At 53.0% G+C, this 16,197-nt stretch overlaps 6 protein-coding genes across 6 annotated transcripts; 3 read left to right on the plus strand and 3 right to left on the minus strand.

The window, feature by feature from the left end:
* Positions 1–156: 156 nt before the first annotated feature.
* On the minus strand, positions 157–1,449 carry BDP81DRAFT_392955 (casein kinase II beta 2 subunit; the record flags this gene model as incomplete). Its single annotated transcript, XM_060587776.1, has 1 exon — positions 157–1,449. The coding sequence occupies one exon, from the start codon at positions 1,447–1,449 to the stop codon at positions 157–159; it is 1,293 nt and encodes a 430-aa protein (XP_060446964.1).
* Positions 1,450–3,426: 1,977 nt separating this feature from the next.
* BDP81DRAFT_316663 (phosphatidylinositol-specific phospholipase C) lies at positions 3,427–4,842 on the minus strand (the record flags this gene model as incomplete). The annotated part of the gene is made up of 1 exon (XM_060584188.1): positions 3,427–4,842. The coding sequence occupies one exon, from the start codon at positions 4,840–4,842 to the stop codon at positions 3,427–3,429; it is 1,416 nt and encodes a 471-aa protein (XP_060446965.1).
* Positions 4,843–6,311: 1,469 nt separating this feature from the next.
* On the plus strand, positions 6,312–7,067 carry BDP81DRAFT_206915 (uncharacterized protein). Its single transcript, XM_060582618.1, has one exon. The coding sequence runs from the start codon at positions 6,398–6,400 to the stop codon at positions 6,953–6,955; it is 558 nt and encodes a 185-aa protein (XP_060446966.1). The 5' UTR covers positions 6,312–6,397; the 3' UTR covers positions 6,956–7,067.
* A 3,207-nt stretch (positions 7,068–10,274) lies between these two features.
* On the plus strand, positions 10,275–10,696 carry BDP81DRAFT_392958 (uncharacterized protein; the record flags this gene model as incomplete). Its single annotated transcript, XM_060587777.1, has 2 exons — positions 10,275–10,297; positions 10,348–10,696. The coding sequence occupies 2 exons, from the start codon at positions 10,275–10,277 to the stop codon at positions 10,694–10,696; spliced, it is 372 nt and encodes a 123-aa protein (XP_060446967.1).
* Positions 10,697–10,925: 229 nt separating this feature from the next.
* On the plus strand, positions 10,926–12,985 carry BDP81DRAFT_392959 (uncharacterized protein; the record flags this gene model as incomplete). The annotated part of the gene is made up of 6 exons (XM_060587778.1): positions 10,926–11,341; positions 11,397–11,533; positions 11,638–12,029; positions 12,092–12,219; positions 12,281–12,442; positions 12,496–12,985. 6 exons carry the CDS (start codon positions 10,926–10,928, stop codon positions 12,983–12,985), a joined length of 1,725 nt encoding a protein of 574 aa, XP_060446968.1.
* Positions 12,986–13,623: 638 nt separating this feature from the next.
* Positions 13,624–14,208, minus strand: BDP81DRAFT_424819 (LysM domain-containing protein). Its single transcript, XM_060590163.1, has one exon. The coding sequence runs from the start codon at positions 14,143–14,145 to the stop codon at positions 13,762–13,764; it is 384 nt and encodes a 127-aa protein (XP_060446969.1). The 5' UTR covers positions 14,146–14,208; the 3' UTR covers positions 13,624–13,761.
* Between the last annotated feature and the right edge of the window lie 1,989 nt (positions 14,209–16,197).

The raw sequence follows: 16,197 nt of genomic DNA on the forward strand, positions 1-16,197 counted from the left end.
TCGGTCTTGATGTGGATATAGGAAATTTCATTTCGGTGCTCGGCCATTTCGTGAGGCCAGAGTCTCATGTTACTGTACAAAGAGTGTAGATCCTTACATTGCCCAGAACCCAATCTGCGGCTTCAACCGTTGATAAAACACAGGAAAACCCAGTCCTTAAAACCGACCCTTATTACGGTCACACTCCTCCAAGAATTTGTAGATGCCCTCTAATCCCTCGTACCCATCGGAGCAGTCCTCACTGGTCTTCGGGGTAGGCGATACGCTTTCATATCCCTCAGGGTCTGACATCCAAGAGTGCTCTTCCATCTCATCCATGAACGCCTCTTCCAGGTCGACATCGATGCCGGAAAGAGACCGCAGTGAACCGCCGGGCGAAGTGATGGTTTTGACACCGTCAGGGGCGTACGGGAACTGAAGCGCCATCGGGACGCCATTCTCGATTTCGAAATCGGCGTCTTCGCCGACGATGCCGCGCTGAACACCCGCATCATCGCACAATCGCTCGACAGTCTCGGCGTCGACTCCAGGGAATCGCACCCGAAGGACATTCTTCTTTTCCATCGTGACGGGCAAATCGCCCAATATGGCCAGCCTTTTCAGGTCTGCGAAAACGACGGCAAGGTCCTTGAGAGCGCGAGCAAAGTCAATGGACAGGACGTCGAGGAAACCATCCTCGTTGAGGGTGGTGGTGGGGGCCTCGGCGTTAGCGGAGGTGAAACCCGCAGCGGCGGCGGCAGCCAGGGGGCTGAGGGCCGTGACGGTGGGGCTGATGTGGAAGTCGACAAACGAGCCGGGGTTCCCGCGGGCGGCACCCATCATCTTGACGTACGCGGCCTGCTCGAGCTCCGAGACGGCGCGGTAGCGCTTGTCGCCGCGGGCGTTGAGGCCGTCGTAGCGCACCTTTTGACCAGAGAGGCAGAAGGCGCGCATCGCGACGGAGACGTTCTGGATCACCTGCGCGGGCGCGGCGGGCGTGTGGGAGAAGTAGCGGGCCCCGCCGCCGACGCTGTAGCCGCCCTGGGTGCGGGCGATGGCGCCGCCGGTGAGGTTCGGTCGGAGTGTGTTCGCAAAGGGCGCGCGGCCGGTCATCTGGCCCACGCGGCGGGAGGTGTTTGAGCTCGGGAACGATGCCCTGCTGAAGCGTGCGCTGCCGCCGGTGCTACCGGAGGCGTTGGCGCCGCTGGTGGAGATCCATCGACGGACGGTGTTGTTGATGCTCTGGGTCGAGTACCAGCGTCCCGCGCGCTTCTGTCGGAGGAGAGCGGCCGGGTGGATGGGCTGTCGGCCGGTCGGGGTCGTGCGGATGGGGATGTGTGCGAGCTCGCCTTGGACGGCTGGGCGGGTTGCGTTTGCGAGTTTGGTTCGTATCATCTTTGTGGTTCTGGTGATGCCCACGCGGAGGAGGCGTAGGGCTGCTGGAGCCCCTATACCCCCCGCGGAAGACATTTTGGCGGGTGTGTTTGGAGTGACTCCTATGAGATCACGACCGGTGAAGGGGACGTCAAGAAAGAGTCGAACAGTGTCGTACCTGGAGCTATGTCCTTGGGAAAGGAGGGAAACCTGGGGGAGGGCGGGAGATCGCGAGGAGCACTTATAAGAGGGAGGCGATAAGATAGACTTCGCCACCTGAGGTTGTCCACTCAGATTGCCGGATGCACCGCCACAAGCATGGCTATGGACGGGATTTGCGCTAGTCTAAAGGTGGCTAGCGCCTTCTCGCGAGGTAGGACCCCCACTCTGGACTTTTTTTCTTTCCTTTAAATTTTCCACGAAGCTCTTCCAACTGCTGCAGACTTCTCTTTTCCATACTCAACAAGGTCAATCACCAAGACCTTTCCCTCTGCCTGCCATTGCGCAAACGCCGATTTGGCGCGCGACTGGCAGGCATTGGGGATCATTCAATTGGTAAGTTTACTTTTCTCCATCTCACGAGAGTTCACCTGGTTTCTTTTGTCTTTTTGCGATGATGATTGGAAACAACATTGAACAATCCAAATCAGACCTATTCCATGGTGTCACACTTTTCTTAGAACTGAGCAAAATTTCTTGCGCAGCTACATGTCTTTCGCGTCTGTGGAGTCGTGCATCCAAAGCTAACGCGCAACAGAATTTTCTTTCTCCAGAATCTTCAATCGCTTCAAAATTAGAGGCCCTTGCTCTTGACAATATTTTCAAAAGGTTCGTTCACACTTTCTCCTCCCTCTCTTCAGCAGCAGCCCTCCTTCCCTCCTCGCCTCTATATGATGAACACTTCGTACACCATAGGGATTCCTCATGCAGAATACATAATGTTGAATCCGGTGCAATAGTTTCAGCCTTGTCTGATCTAGAGCCAAAACATGACCTCTTTTTTGCTCGCATCTATCCAGGTGGCATTCATGCTAACATCAATCGGATAGGTAAATACAGAATCCTCCAGGCTTCGCCTCCATACTTCCGCCTCCCAAGCAAATACCACACATGAGGAAGTTTTGAACGAACGGGCGGACATAAATGAACCTCGATGCCCCTCGCCAGAAACAAACGGAGCGTACAAACTCTGTGGTGTTGGGTGTCGGGGCTTCTTGTTGAGATCGATCGTCACCTGATCGTGGTTACCAATTCTTGCTTGGGTTGACGGGTTCCTTCATGCCGCCTTCGAAGGAACCTCTCGGAAACTTGCGTTCATCTGGTTGAGACAAGCGATGCTGACTATCCACGACGCAGGTAACCACACTTTCCCCTCTTCTGCCTCCCAAAGCAGCGAACGTGTTCTGTCTCTCGATACTATGATGAGTTGATCAAGTATTCACACTGTTTGACTGGCGCTCACTTCGGTGTTTGCTGGACATGAACGTAATTAACACTTTCTGATATTGAGGTTAGTCCACCTATGTCTCCCATCTTTTGGGACACCATCACTAACTGCCTACAGACCGTTCACTTTGTGTTTGCTTCACACTTGCTTGACACGTCGCTGACCCGTGACATAGGTAATATGCTTGTTGACGTTTTTTTTTTGTTTTTTTTTGCTATGATACCCAAATGGTAGGTCTACATTTTTTCTTACTTTTTTGTTTGCAAGCGCAACACCCACTGTCTCACGGATGACCTTTTATTAGCTCTAGTACTGAATATCATGAAAGAGAAAACATAAACCGATTCACCTTGGAGAACTGATCGAGACCTGTCATTTTTACATTTTTGTTTTGCATTTTCTTTGGCAAAACATTGGCTAACATGACAACTTCTAGGAACCTGGACGGACTCTTTAGCGAGACCCGATCTTCTCCCATAGTTTGATGAACTTGATAATAAAAACAAAATTCTTTTTCAGAACATTTTCTGTCGCTTCGCTTTCTGCTCGTGTAATGATGCCTTGCTTCCCTTGATATTCACAACCCTTGCGCCAGTCTCCAGTCGCACACTGCGGCCCAGACACACCTAGTGCTTGAGTTGCAGACGCGCGTTCATGCCCACGATACACCTGATCAAATCCCAATCGCCGTGCGCGCCAACCCAGTCCGTGACGATGATGCCCGTCGCCGCGTCGCCGACGTTGAGCTGATGCGGGCCCTTGCCTGGCTCGCCGTGGCGTATACAGAGGTACTCAATGACGGCGGGGTTCACCTTGGCGGCGATGCGCTCCGGCCAGCAGGTGGCATTGAAGAAGTTGCTCGCGCTCAAAAAGTTCACAAAGAAGGGCAGCGGCGGCGCATCGGCGTTGAAGTCGGGCATGCCGGGGAGGTGGAAGAGCTGTTCGGCGGCGCGCTCGAGCTGGCCGTGGGAGAAGTTGATCTTCTTCTCGACGTTTGTCGACTGGTCGATTTCGTAAAAGTCCTGGACGCGAATGAGGCCGCCGCCGACGGTGCCGTCCTCGCAGTTGTCGGGCCAGTTCTGGGCGTCAATGGCCCAGCCGCGGCCGTCGTGCTCGCCGCGTAAGGGCTCGTCGAGGCCGAAGCGACGGATGAGGACGATGCGGCCGCGGCAGTCGCCGAGGTGCGGGATGCGCGGCTCGACGAACCAGCGGTGGGCGTCGCGGCCGACGTAGCGTTCGCGGAGGTAGCGGCTGAGCTGCTCGTCGTTGCCCTTGCCCGTGCCCTCGCGCTTGACGGACATGAGGACCGTCTCGGAGGGGTTGGCTTCCAGGTAGGCGTAGATGTCGGAGAGCATGTCGGCAAAGTACTTGTTACCCGTCAGGGAGATGGGGAAGGCGGAGTGGACGAGGGAGAGGTCGTCGTTGTCCTGGGAGACGGAGACTCTGATGTCGAGGAAGCGAACGCCGTTGTCGAGCTGTTCGCGGACGCCGACGGCCTGGCAGCGTACGGACGGCAGCGCCGTGTAACATGTCGGCGAGTTGTGGGTGCCGGGGATGGAGAGGAGGGGCAGCGGGTAGTCGTCGCGCAGCTCGTGCATCCAGGCATTGAGGTTTGCGGACGACATGATGGCGAGGAATGCGCCGTTGGCCACGTAGACGGCTGTCAGCTCCAAAGGCGCATCGTCGAGCTTCTTCATGACGGAAGAGCGGTTGGTGGGGCTCGGGGCGTCAATCTCATAACAATGGCCCTCGATTTCGAACTGGAGACGAATGACATCGTGGTTGCCAGTGTCTGGTGCCCCAATCTCGGTGCCGCTAATGGCGAAGGGCTCGACGTGAACCTCGACGTCCTCGGTCTGGTGGGCATCTCCCTTTGCGTGGATCTCCTTGGTGGTGAAGTTGGTCGCGTTCATGAACGAGCCAATGGTACCAAAGGTGTTGCCCAGGAAGTCTCCGGTGCGCTTCCTCTCGCCCTCGAAGCGCTCGACACGCTTGAGGGTGACTGGCAGGGCCGTGAGGTTGCGGATGGTGAGGTTCGTCATGACGGCGGTCTCGAGCAAGGGAAGGGAGGGGGAGGGGAGGAGAAGTGAGAAGCAGTTACCCATCGTGGAGGAGGATTTTCACGGGGGTTTAGAGCCCCTCGGCGGGCTTCATGTACGCGTGTTCCTGGGTACAGAGCCGTCTTGGAAGGCTTGGGAGGGCCGTTACTTGCATGTAAAATGGGGCTCTCTGGAGCTGGGCTGACCTACGGCGGCACGGCCAAGGAAGGGGGGTTGTAACGGTTGGCTGGGTGGGATTGTACGTCTCGTCGGGATGCATGCCGGTTCGCTACGAACAAGGTACCGTAGGTATGTTCAGCTCAGCTCAGCTTGGCCGGGCCTCCCTCACAGTCACAGCAATGATTCAGGTCGGGAATACCGCAATTGAAGGTGTGTCTTTGGTGCGATTGACGTCGCAATATGGTGCGCCGTAGCGCTGCTGGTTTGGAGTAGAGCTGGTCGTTAGTGTCCTGAAGCTGGACGTGATTCGCCAGCAGTGACAGACAGAAGCCGTTCCTGCAATTGGCGCCGCTTATTGGGCCGTTGGGAAGCTGCCAGCTGCGTAGGAGAGCTGAACTCGGGGTGTTCCTGGTTGTTCCGCGACCTGCGTCATGGATTAGCTAGGACGTGACAGTTTTGAGACTGACGACGACAGTTCGGACCGACGAGCAGCTGAAGTAAGGTACCTATGGTGTGGGAGGAAAGAGTGGGCAAACCTGGTACATACACGAAGTGATCGGGCGTGGAGTCCGTCTTGTCAGCCAAGGTTGATCAAGATCTGATGCATAGAGTTAGCCGAGTCAAAAAAGAAGAGACGATTTGGCCAACGGAACGGAACGGAAAATAATAGCGTTCAGATTCCCGCAGGATGCACGTCCTTCGTCTTACGCCTGGTGGATTACAGCGGGCAGGGCGACCTATGATGTCTGTGCCCGTATTAATCCCTGAAGTCGAGAATCCTACCAGTGAATGCCAAATTTCGTACCCGTACGGTCCGTCAGCAACCACGCCGTTTTCTTTCAACATGCTCAATCATGAGCCCGGCAAGCATCTCGAACTTAACCATGGCCCAGATTGATTTGTGTAGCATTGCTCAGCGGCACAGTGGTTGAGATGGGCCATTCGCCCTTCTCAACTCCCTCACTATATACTCCTCTACTCAAAATACACTCCTTGGACCATAGTGGCGAAAGAAGCTATCAGATCTCAGCACCGAAGTTCCCACAGCTAATCCCAACTTGGGGGCGTCATCCGCCGCGCTCGTGTTCGTGGCATCATGGCATCAGACTCGGGTGGCAGGCCCTGGTCGATTTTGAAGGCACCCGCAGCACCACGATGAAGTCTGCACTACCCGCACTTCTGCCTATTCTCGCCTACGTCTCGTAGAGGGGCAAAGGGCTGAACAGCATGGCTAGGCTCATAAGTCCCGTCCCGAGTTTGACGGTATTCGCGTATAAATAGTCGTTTGCTTCCTGGTGAGCTTTCAACTAACGTCCTCTCGCCTCCCATCGTGAACATCCTCCTTCAACACCTCACCTCCCTCTCATCCACCCTCAAAATGGTCAACCTCCCCTCCATCGCCGCAGGCCTCGCCCTCGCCGCCACGGCAGCCGCCTCCGCAACCGCCCCAACGCTCAACCCTTGGCCTCAGTACAACCACGGCGGCTGGTACAACCAGAGCGACGGCGACGTCACCACCTACGGCGCCCCCGAATTTACCTCTCTCGAAGGCCCGCCCGTCGCTAGAATCCCTTTCCTCTTCAACGCGGAAGACCCGGTCTACGCCGGCCTCTACGTCCAGTCCTCGACCGAGGACTTCATCACCGACTACGAGGTCAAGGCCTACAGCTGGCGTAGCGACTACGCCGATATCACCGGCAAGGTGTGCGGCGCCAAGGGCAATTTCACCTTTGTGCAGCTGTTCGGGCCGGACGGTCTGCCAAACACGTTGCCGACCCTAACCATGTTCATTGACGTCACCGCTGCCAATAATAATGGTCCGCGGGCCTTTATCAACGAGGTCTGGCCCGTCTGGGTTGGGGATGACATCTTTTACCCGAATAACACCTCTCCTTGCCCGGCTCCTGCCGCGAAGACTAAGAGATGGACTGCTTAAGAGGACTAAGCTATGGGTTTGAGGAACGTGGGGAAGACACTGGGTTCACGAATGACGAAGAGGCCAAAACAATATTGAGAAAGACAGGCCAGGCTAGAGATGGGAAGAAGGAAACAAGAGATGAGGACGAATATCAGACGTACTTGTCAGCCGCTGCCACGATTGTCAGGGGCCGCACACCGGACACAGCTGGTTACTCCAGTACCAAAGCAAATTGCCGATGCTCATAGACTTCCGTTGATAGGAGAAGTTTGAAGATCATCTATATGTGTTGACCTTAGAGGGACATCGATAGATAGTAAGAACATTATAAGACGGAGCGCATGCACGCCTATGAATCCACTTTCATAACTGAGATTGGGTCTCGTGGTGAAAACGACGTGAAGCGGCCTCCAAGCTGAGTATGCGTTGATCAGATATTCATTACTATTCTCGTATACGGCCTGATTGCATGAGTAGTCTTTCCACTAGACCGGCGTGGACTGCCAAAAGAAAGACTCGTGTCCATCTACTCCCGATCGGAGTGTGAGAGAGGGCAGTTCGAGCCCGGGACCGAGAATGGTGAGTCCGAATGACGGGATGAGTTTTTCGAGGAGGGCAAGTGTGCAGAAGTGCTTGGGTTGAGGGCCGAGGGGACGGGAGAGGGAGAGTGAGAGGGAGTAAGTGAGGGGATGGAGTTAGGGGGCTGTGAGAAGTGTGATGTTGAGATTGTGATGATTTACATGAACATGTGATACGATTTAGATGTGAATAGCTGTTCTTTGGTTAGCTAGTGTGCTTGGCTTCGTGATGTAGCCCTTCAGAGGAAGCTTCAACTCTTGGCGTGAAACCTCGCGAGACCCCCTTCTGAATTGACCAGATAAGAAGCTTCTGGGATGCAGAGTCCTTTGGCAAGTTTTCAGATCTTCCTGCGAAACCTGTTCCACCTTCATTTCCACCTCTGTTCCCAGCCTGCTTCGTCCAAAGTCAATTAACACTCGTCACTTGCTGACCAGCTTTATTAACAATCACAAGCTTTCATAAGTATCATCAGCAGGTATGTGTACATGTTCTCTTGGACTAATTGGCAAGACTGAGATCTACGACAGCGTTCAAGGTCAAGGCCTAGTACTAAGACGTGTATATTCAGCTCCGAAGGCTGTGCCTTGCAGGCTGAAGCCTAGGCATCAGTAAACATATGGCGCATATCCTTACGAGTTTAGGTAGATCTGACCGCGCGACTTGCAGCGTTTCTTCGAATAAGGTGTAGGCTCAAAGAAGTGCCAAGCGACATCTGAGGGTGGACTTCGCGAAATGTGTGCGACCAAGCGTTCCAATCGCTCGTTTAGAATCTCAAAGATGAGGGAAGAACGTTTTGAATGGCGCAAGGGATATTTGTCAAATGTGCAAAAGTGAGAGTTCCTTAGTTGTTGAGATCTGAGCAGTCGACAGAGAGTTTGGATAAGAAAGGTGGTGGAAGGGTCGTTTGGGCTAGTCAAAGCCCATCCATCAAACGGTCCCTCCGACTTACACACTTTGGAGGAATCCGTGGCCTTCACCTAGCTCCTCCTTCTTCCGTGCCATATACGCAATAATATACGATATTGACCTAGTATCAATTTTTCGGATTCCTTGTTAACGTGTATACCAACAATGGTGCTTTTCTTTTGTTGAATGGTATTCCATGATCTCGACAACGGACAGCCACGTACACATTTCCAAAAACCATATTCCTGGGCACTTGGAATTCTACATTTTTATACTTCTCAAATGCATGAATTACACGTGGGTTGGGGTGTGCGCAATAGCAAGGGCGACATGAATCGTGCATGTATCATACCAGTCAGCCATTACTCTCAAGTTGGGGGGAAAGTGGCTGAGACCTCAGTCATAGTATGATCATGGTGATAAGGCTGTCAAGCCAAAACTAAAACCGCCACGGTAGGGTAGGAACCACCATCAGCATGTCGGATGCTCATATGTCCTTTGGACCACAGTGGTTTAGAATGCCGTCCAAATCCTCGCAGGAATGGCAAGGGACTTCTTCATTCCAACATTGCAACTCCAGCTAATGTTTAAGCTTGTTTTAGTGTACCGAAGAATGCGTTTGTTCAAACGGCCTGCTTGGCGTACGCTGAGGTGAGTCGTGCTGAGTTGAATAAGCTTTTTATTCAGGCATTTTCAGTTGGTGCTGTCTCAGTCGGATAGATGCATTTACATGTTCGGAGCAGATCACCCGTCGTTGATATCATGAGTTCTATCATTTTTGCCAGTGATAAACGTTCAGACTATAGTTTGAAAGGTGAGAATATGCCCAGCGCGTGCAGAAGCGAGTCGGTCTGTGTCTTTAACCGTCATCGAAGTTATTTTGAACCGAGGGCTGCGAAAGGATTTTGGAATCCGGACGGTATCCCGTTCATTAGCTAGCCAGGAGATCCTATCATCCGCCCGCATGAGTACTGACTGTGGGTGTGTGGCTGGCTACGTGCAAGGGATCAATGTGATTAGTCTGATTAGCTGGTCCAAGTGGGATACAGTTCGAATGGCAAATTTCCTGCGGAATGGGGAAGCCATTTCCAACTGAACGTCTTTGCCCCTGTGTCTCTTTTGACTTGTGGTTCGCCTTGGGACGTTTAGGTAGTCAAATCCCCGAGCCTTGCAATGTGAAAACCGCTCGCTTCAATGGTAACCACAGCTAAAAAGCGCCTCCTACATGCCGTCGGAATTCTGACGGCGGCTGGTTCAGATGAAGGAAGAATCTCTTGTCTTGACTTCAGGAAACAGCTTTTGAATTACAAATCCTCTCTGGTATTTAGCTTTTGATGAGGTCTTATACAACGCCTCTATTGAGATTATGATGAGCATAACACTCCTGTCAGACTTCAAGCATTAGAGAAAGTTCCAGCATAAATAGAAAGTACATCGCATGTCTTCCTGTCAAGCTGGCTACTACACTAACTACACTCCTTTGCACCTCACAAGGTCTCGCTGCTTCATCGTTAATCCTTTCTGCTACTTCAGTCACTCATTCAGTTTCTCGATACCCACCACTATGTTACTCAAAATGCGAGCTGCACTGCTAGTAGCTATAGCTGGCACCACGAGCGCATGTCCAGCTTCCTTTGCACCCGGTAGAAATGGTACCTTTGCTAAGACTGTCATCCCTACCCCTTGCCCTTCTCCTATGGAACAGGCCAATAGGTTTGGTTTTATGGGAGAACAAATAGCAACCTTTGCTCAAGATGGGCCCCACGCTACCCTGTCGCCAAATATCCATTGGACTTGCGACACAAAGCCGGCGGCCAATATCATCCCCGTCCCCCCCAGCGAGGGCTCCAAGATGTACTACGGCGTTGTTGATACGTAGAATAGGCCATCTTATCCCTGACGAAACCGACGAACTCACGCAGCAGAGCAGATCCGGGCAAGGCAGGAGCTTATGCCTTTGTCAGCTACCACTTCACTGCCCCATCGGTAAACCTGGACCACTGCGACCATGTGGCAGTCGTCACGTACGACTCGTTGGATCTGACTATCTCATTTGGCAGCTATGACGGATATCAGAATGCCGTGGATACCTGGAACACTGATGACGGCTTGATCTTGGTCGTCTTCGTCAAAGGTTGCGGTGATTACGAGAAGGGCGACCGCTGTTTCTTCCGCGTATCTTCAATCACGTTTCACGGCGGAGATTCTGTTGTAACGGCCTCTGGGACTCCTAGTCATCCTGACGATCTCATCACTTCTGGCGAGACTGAATAGGGCCATTGGTCTCCTCGAGGGCACCACCCACAACCTTCGTCAGCCTCTGGATCAACATTCACATGGGGGTCCGCACCAACCACCACCTCTGGCAGTACTGTGTACACCTGATGCCGGATTCACCTCTCCTGGAGGATTGGGCGCATCTGGCATACCTGGATCGCCTTCACTTGTGCCTATAACAGCTGGTATACCTGGATCACCTTCATCTGTGCCGGTACCAACAGGCATGCCCGGGGCTCCTGGCAATCCACTCTCAAACAGCTCTTTTGCAGTGAATTCCACCGAGTTCCAGGCGCCTAGAGATTGCGACACTTCTCCAGACACCAAGTACGGCCTTCCAACAGCGTGTCTTGGTGCTTATTTCGATCAGGATCTCGACGAGGACCTAAGTTACGCCCGATTGAGCGCAGAGAGTCTTAGATTCGTTCAACAGATTGCCCCTCAGTTCATTCAGGAGTCTATTCCAGAGGAGTTCGAGCATGATATCGACCCAGAGGACCCCTTCTGGAAACGACGCCGGCACCTCCATGGGCGATCGTTCGGGTCCTTCTTCAAAGGCAAAATCTTGGAGCCCCTCAAGACAGTTTACAAAGCCACGCAACAAGCTATCTCTCTTGGAGGTTCCATCAACAAAGAAATCTCGTGGCACCTCCCCAATCCCAAGTCATCTATCTAACCCTGACGACAAAACGCTCAGCGATCCCAAGACTAAGCAGGTCCAGTCTCCGTGGGGCGATTCAATCCTTCTGAAAGCGCTAGGCTCTCAGGGGGATGACCCTGACAAAAAGGTCAACGCTCACATGAACATTTTCTGCGTCGGATGCGGTGCGTCTGGTAACGCCAAAATCGCTGGCCGAGCCCGTTGGACACACCTATTGGCGGGTTTCTCGAGGGCGAAGTCGACATCAGGACGGATATCAAGTTTGTTCTGAAGATAGGTATTGATGCCCAGATTTCGTACAAGCAGGAGTTCTACACCAATTTGATTAACGTTGCTTTACCTGGGTTGTCTTACGGTGTTGTTAGCATCGGGCCACGTATCAACGTCGGATCACGCGTTGTAGTCGAAGCAGCGGCCAAGGGCAAGCTCCTGGCGGGCGCTGAGATGGGCTTGCAGGACGCTCATGTGCTCATAGACTTCGTTAACTCGGGCAACAGCCAGAAGAGTGGCTGGGAGCCCTACTTCAAGCCGGTTTTCGAAGCGGACGGTGAGCTGATGCTCTCCGCATCACATGGTCTGCCTATAGGTATCAAGTGTGGTCTTCAGATCGCGTCATGGGATAAGACAGTAGGAATCATTGACGAGCCGTCAATCAAGGGTGTTGCTCAAGTTGCAGCTTCGATCGGTCTTTCAAAGACGGGGGGGGGGGCTTCACGGCCGGCTTTACCGAGACGAATGGCTGTACCGGCATCAGCACACAACTTAGCTGGCGCAACAGACTCTACGTCGAAATCTTGGGTTCGAAGCAGATACCCTTGTTGGATACCGAAGATCGTCCACTGGCTCGGGGGTGTATCCAGTAAGTTGCTCCCTCCACTGTTTTTGCCGCTGAACCAGATTCCTTTGGCTGACACTTTTAGATTACCCTCCGGTATCAAGCGCGATGTTGGATATCGACAAACTTCTGAGCCAACGGGCCCGATTGTTGACATCACAGACAACTACAAGGGCGGCTCCTCCACCATCTCTTATGAGCTTCAGTCCCTTCCAAACGTGGCTTACAATGATACCAACGGATACGAGTATTCTCTTCTTGTGTTGACCCCGACGGTTCTACCATGATCGTTTCTTGCAGCAGCGGCAACTTGTACGCAGTCCTCATCGGTGGACCAGACAATGACCTCTGCTCGGAGCTGTGGGCTACTCAAGATGACGCCCTCATCTACGACGGAGCCCAACGACTGATGCACTACTGTGGCAACACCATGACGAAGCTCGGCTTTTTCGGGGTATGCGTCGAACCCGAATTAGAGGGCCCTATTGATAGTGTCGTTGTCGCGTGGGCCCCTTACTACGGCGGGCCTGGACCTGAAGACTACTACTTCGTTGCTGTTGACCCTATTGGCGAGTATTTCTATCCTGCAGTTTGCGACTATGTTGATGGACAATCCTCGAAGCTTTTCTTGGTTCGCGACCCAGTTGCGGGGATCGAGACCCTCAAGAGTCTTGATCTCATGTATACTGTCACTGGTGGCCGGGTTGGTAATTGCTTTGCCTTGGTGCTGATGCAGGGTACCCTCGATACAGCGAGCTACCTCAGCTTGAGCGATGCTCCCGACAACTAGGGCTGATTTTTCTTTTCGTCCCTGAATCCACTCATTAGAATTATCCTATGTTAATGCGTTTACGGGGGGAAAGGGGCCGCTGTGCCGAAATTTTGTAGTCATACAATAAGTCACCGGAATAAACTTTGGCAAAGCAATTTATATCCGAGAGTGACCTCGTTCACGTACTGATCCTATCATGCCGCTTCTCTGATCCCGAATGAGCTCATTTGTACGAACTTTAACAGTTTCTTGTCACGTCAGTGTTTGCGGATAGATTTATTATGATAGTTTTTGTGGTGTTGGAGAACTGTAGCGCCATCAACCGCATGTCATTGAGCTATCGTTCACGGCAAACACCTCTGAAATCAGCCAACGACCGTTTGTCAAAATTTCCGCCAAAGTACTGTACAACTAAACAGTCAAACCCGGCCAAAATAGACTCGGGTTGCACCTCTTACCAAGAATACCAAGACTACAAAGCATGCCAAGCACGTAAACGAACATGGCTTACGGAGTATTCGTATCAACTCTAAGCGCCGTGTCCCCCTCCTCATCCCCTCCCTGCTCCATTGACGTGGGTCAGACCCATAATATAATACCTGGGATGCTCACCTCACCTTACCTTACCCATACCACCAAAGTAAGCTTATTTCAAGGTCGCCAACGAACGCATTGTTTTGTTCAGTAAAGTAAGCAACATTAAGATTTACTTTTTAAAGTATGTATGTACTAAGGAATTCCCTAATAACAAGATACACCACACCACATACAAAACTCGTTCTTCAATCCAATTACTACAACACAGCCACGCAGGCATAGGTATTGGCCCACAAACCAGTACACGACGACCCAACAGCCGGGTTCCAAGTCGTAAACTGCGCAACGCTAATCCCGTACTGTGAAGCAATAGTCGCGCACGTATTCCCCGACACCACAAAGTGGAACGTCTTACAGCTCTTCGTCATCCCATCCTGGATCGGCGTCGGCGTCGGAGTCGTCGGCGTGTGCCCGACGATGGAGATGCACACGTACGCATTCAGCCAGAGCCCGCTGCACGAGTTGCCCACGCTGGGATTCCACTCCACGAACTGCGACAGCGAGATGCCGGACTTGCTCGTGATGGAGGCGCACGTGTCGCCCGAGGCGACAAAGTAGAAGCTGTCGCAGTTGCCGACCATGTTGGGCTGCGTCGGCGTCGGCGTGGCGATGCCGTTGCCCGTGCTCGTGGTGGTTGTCGTCGTGGGCGGGCTCGTGGCCGTGGCGGTGGCGCCGCCGATGATGCCTACGCAGGCGTAGGCGTTGGCCCAGAGTCCCGCGCAGGTGCTGCCCGCGGACGGGTTCCATTCCAGGAACTGGGCTAGGGTGATGCCGTTGGCGGTGGCTACGCTGGAGCACGATTCGCCTGACTGGACATAGTAGAATTTGTTGCAGTTGGTGACGATCTGCGCCTGCGTCGGCAGCGGCGTGGACACGCCGTTGCCGGTGGACGTCGAGGCTGTCGACGTTGTAGTAGTCGTCGTCTTGCTGGTGGACGTCGTGGTCGGCACGGCTGTGCTGCTGACCGGCGGCTCGAAGAAGGCCTCGACGCAGTACGAGTGGCCCGTCTGCAGGACGCACGTGTCCGTGATGGATGGGTTCTGGAGCGAGAGTTCTTGTAAGCCGGAATGTCTTTCACGACCGGGGCAAAAAAACATGAGTGTCTGTCTCACCCATCTTCGGAACGAGACCATGTCGATGGCGTTCTCGCTCAGCAGGGCGCTGCAGGTCTTGGCCGCGGTCAGGTCAACCCACCAGGTGCAGTACGTGGTGGTGTTGGGATCGTATGTCAACGAAGGGGATGAGCCATCGCGGCGATGATGAGCCACGCCGGCGAGCGCCACGTCGACGAGGCTGCCGGCGAGCAGGAGTGAGGGCAACAAGGAAGGCAGCATGGTGCTGTATTGCTTGGTTCTTGTCTGCTTGATAGCGGTGACACCGATGCCGTTTGTCTTGCGTGTTTGGGATGATGGACTCCTGCTATCGGATCGACAATCTCGTTATCCACCAGACGATACATGACGATCCAGAGTGCAGGTATATATGTCACCTTTCATGGCATTATCCATTGCCTACCAGGGAACCACGCCGCACCGGTACAATCTCCTTTCGGCCGGGGGAGACGGATACGGGACCGGACGCTTACATAGTATTAGGCAGACACCGTTCCTGGTACTACTAGTCGTTCAGTCTGCTTGATGATCTGAGTTAGAACACACTAACGCCACGGACTTTTCCAACTTCCTCAATAGGGCACTGCGGATAAGGACCTCACATCTGATTCAGTTGCCGGCCTGGTAGTCCCGGCATCTTGCAATCACTCCCATGATTCCAATTTCAATGTTCATTCCTTCAGAATCCTTCTGTCTTGGCAATATTGGTATGGACTATGAAGCTATTCATGTCCCGAGGTTTCAACTACATCGCTTACACTTCGTCTGCAAGACCCCGAATTAACAGCTGCAGAGTGTCAGCTGGTCCAATATTGCTACCAGATGTAGCATCGTCTAAATGCTTGGTTGTTTTTTGCCCCTTCAGAGGCACAGATGCACAGCAGAAAATCCTTTGCCACTGACATCCCCGGAGCGAGCTGACATGGAGGGTGTCATTGTGCCAACCATCCAAGCGAGGACCCTTATTATTAACTTTCGGACGATACCAAAGATCCAAAACTTGTTCAAAAGATCCAGATCCGGAAAGGCTGAGAATAAGCAGGCTGCAGCACATGGGAAAGCAGAAGTACAGGTACTGCCAAGCAAAAGTGCCATGCGGCCCTGCGGGGTTGGGCGTCCCTGGCCAGGAACAAGTCTCTCGCTAAGCCGCTGGACCTCGGCGTTTTTACTCTATACGGTGGGAAGGATCATAGGACCAACCTAGAAGTAACAGCCGGAAGCAATATTATGATGATGTACCATGTGAATTCACCCTATGGTTCACTAGCGAGTACAGTGAACCGCGATATGATGGTCTCCATCTGTTTCGTTGTCGCTTTCATGGTCGACTAAACTCATTGTGGTCATCGCGGGAATGGAATTACAGTGTAAGCTATGAGTCAACAATTTACACAGATCACGATATTTGAGACTAATTATTGGTTTCCGAGAGCACTGTTCTCGTGATACGTGTCCTTGTACAATATACACCTAAGTTACAACAGGTGCCTTTTTCAGCAAAAGACACAACACGTAGTGATC

This window comes from Colletotrichum phormii (assembly GCF_030913505.1).
Source record: "Colletotrichum phormii strain CBS 102054 chromosome Unknown BDP81scaffold_7, whole genome shotgun sequence".
Taxonomy (NCBI): Eukaryota; Fungi; Ascomycota; class Sordariomycetes; order Glomerellales; family Glomerellaceae; genus Colletotrichum; species Colletotrichum phormii.

Bases quoted from the DNA above. Each gene is read 5' to 3' on its own strand.
- BDP81DRAFT_206915 (XM_060582618.1), top strand. From the start codon at position 6,398: ATGGTCAACCTCCCCTCCATCGCCGCAGGCCTCGCCCTCGCCGCCACG.
- BDP81DRAFT_424819 (XM_060590163.1), bottom strand. From the start codon at position 14,145: ATGGTCGGCAACTGCGACAGCTTCTACTTTGTCGCCTCGGGCGACACG.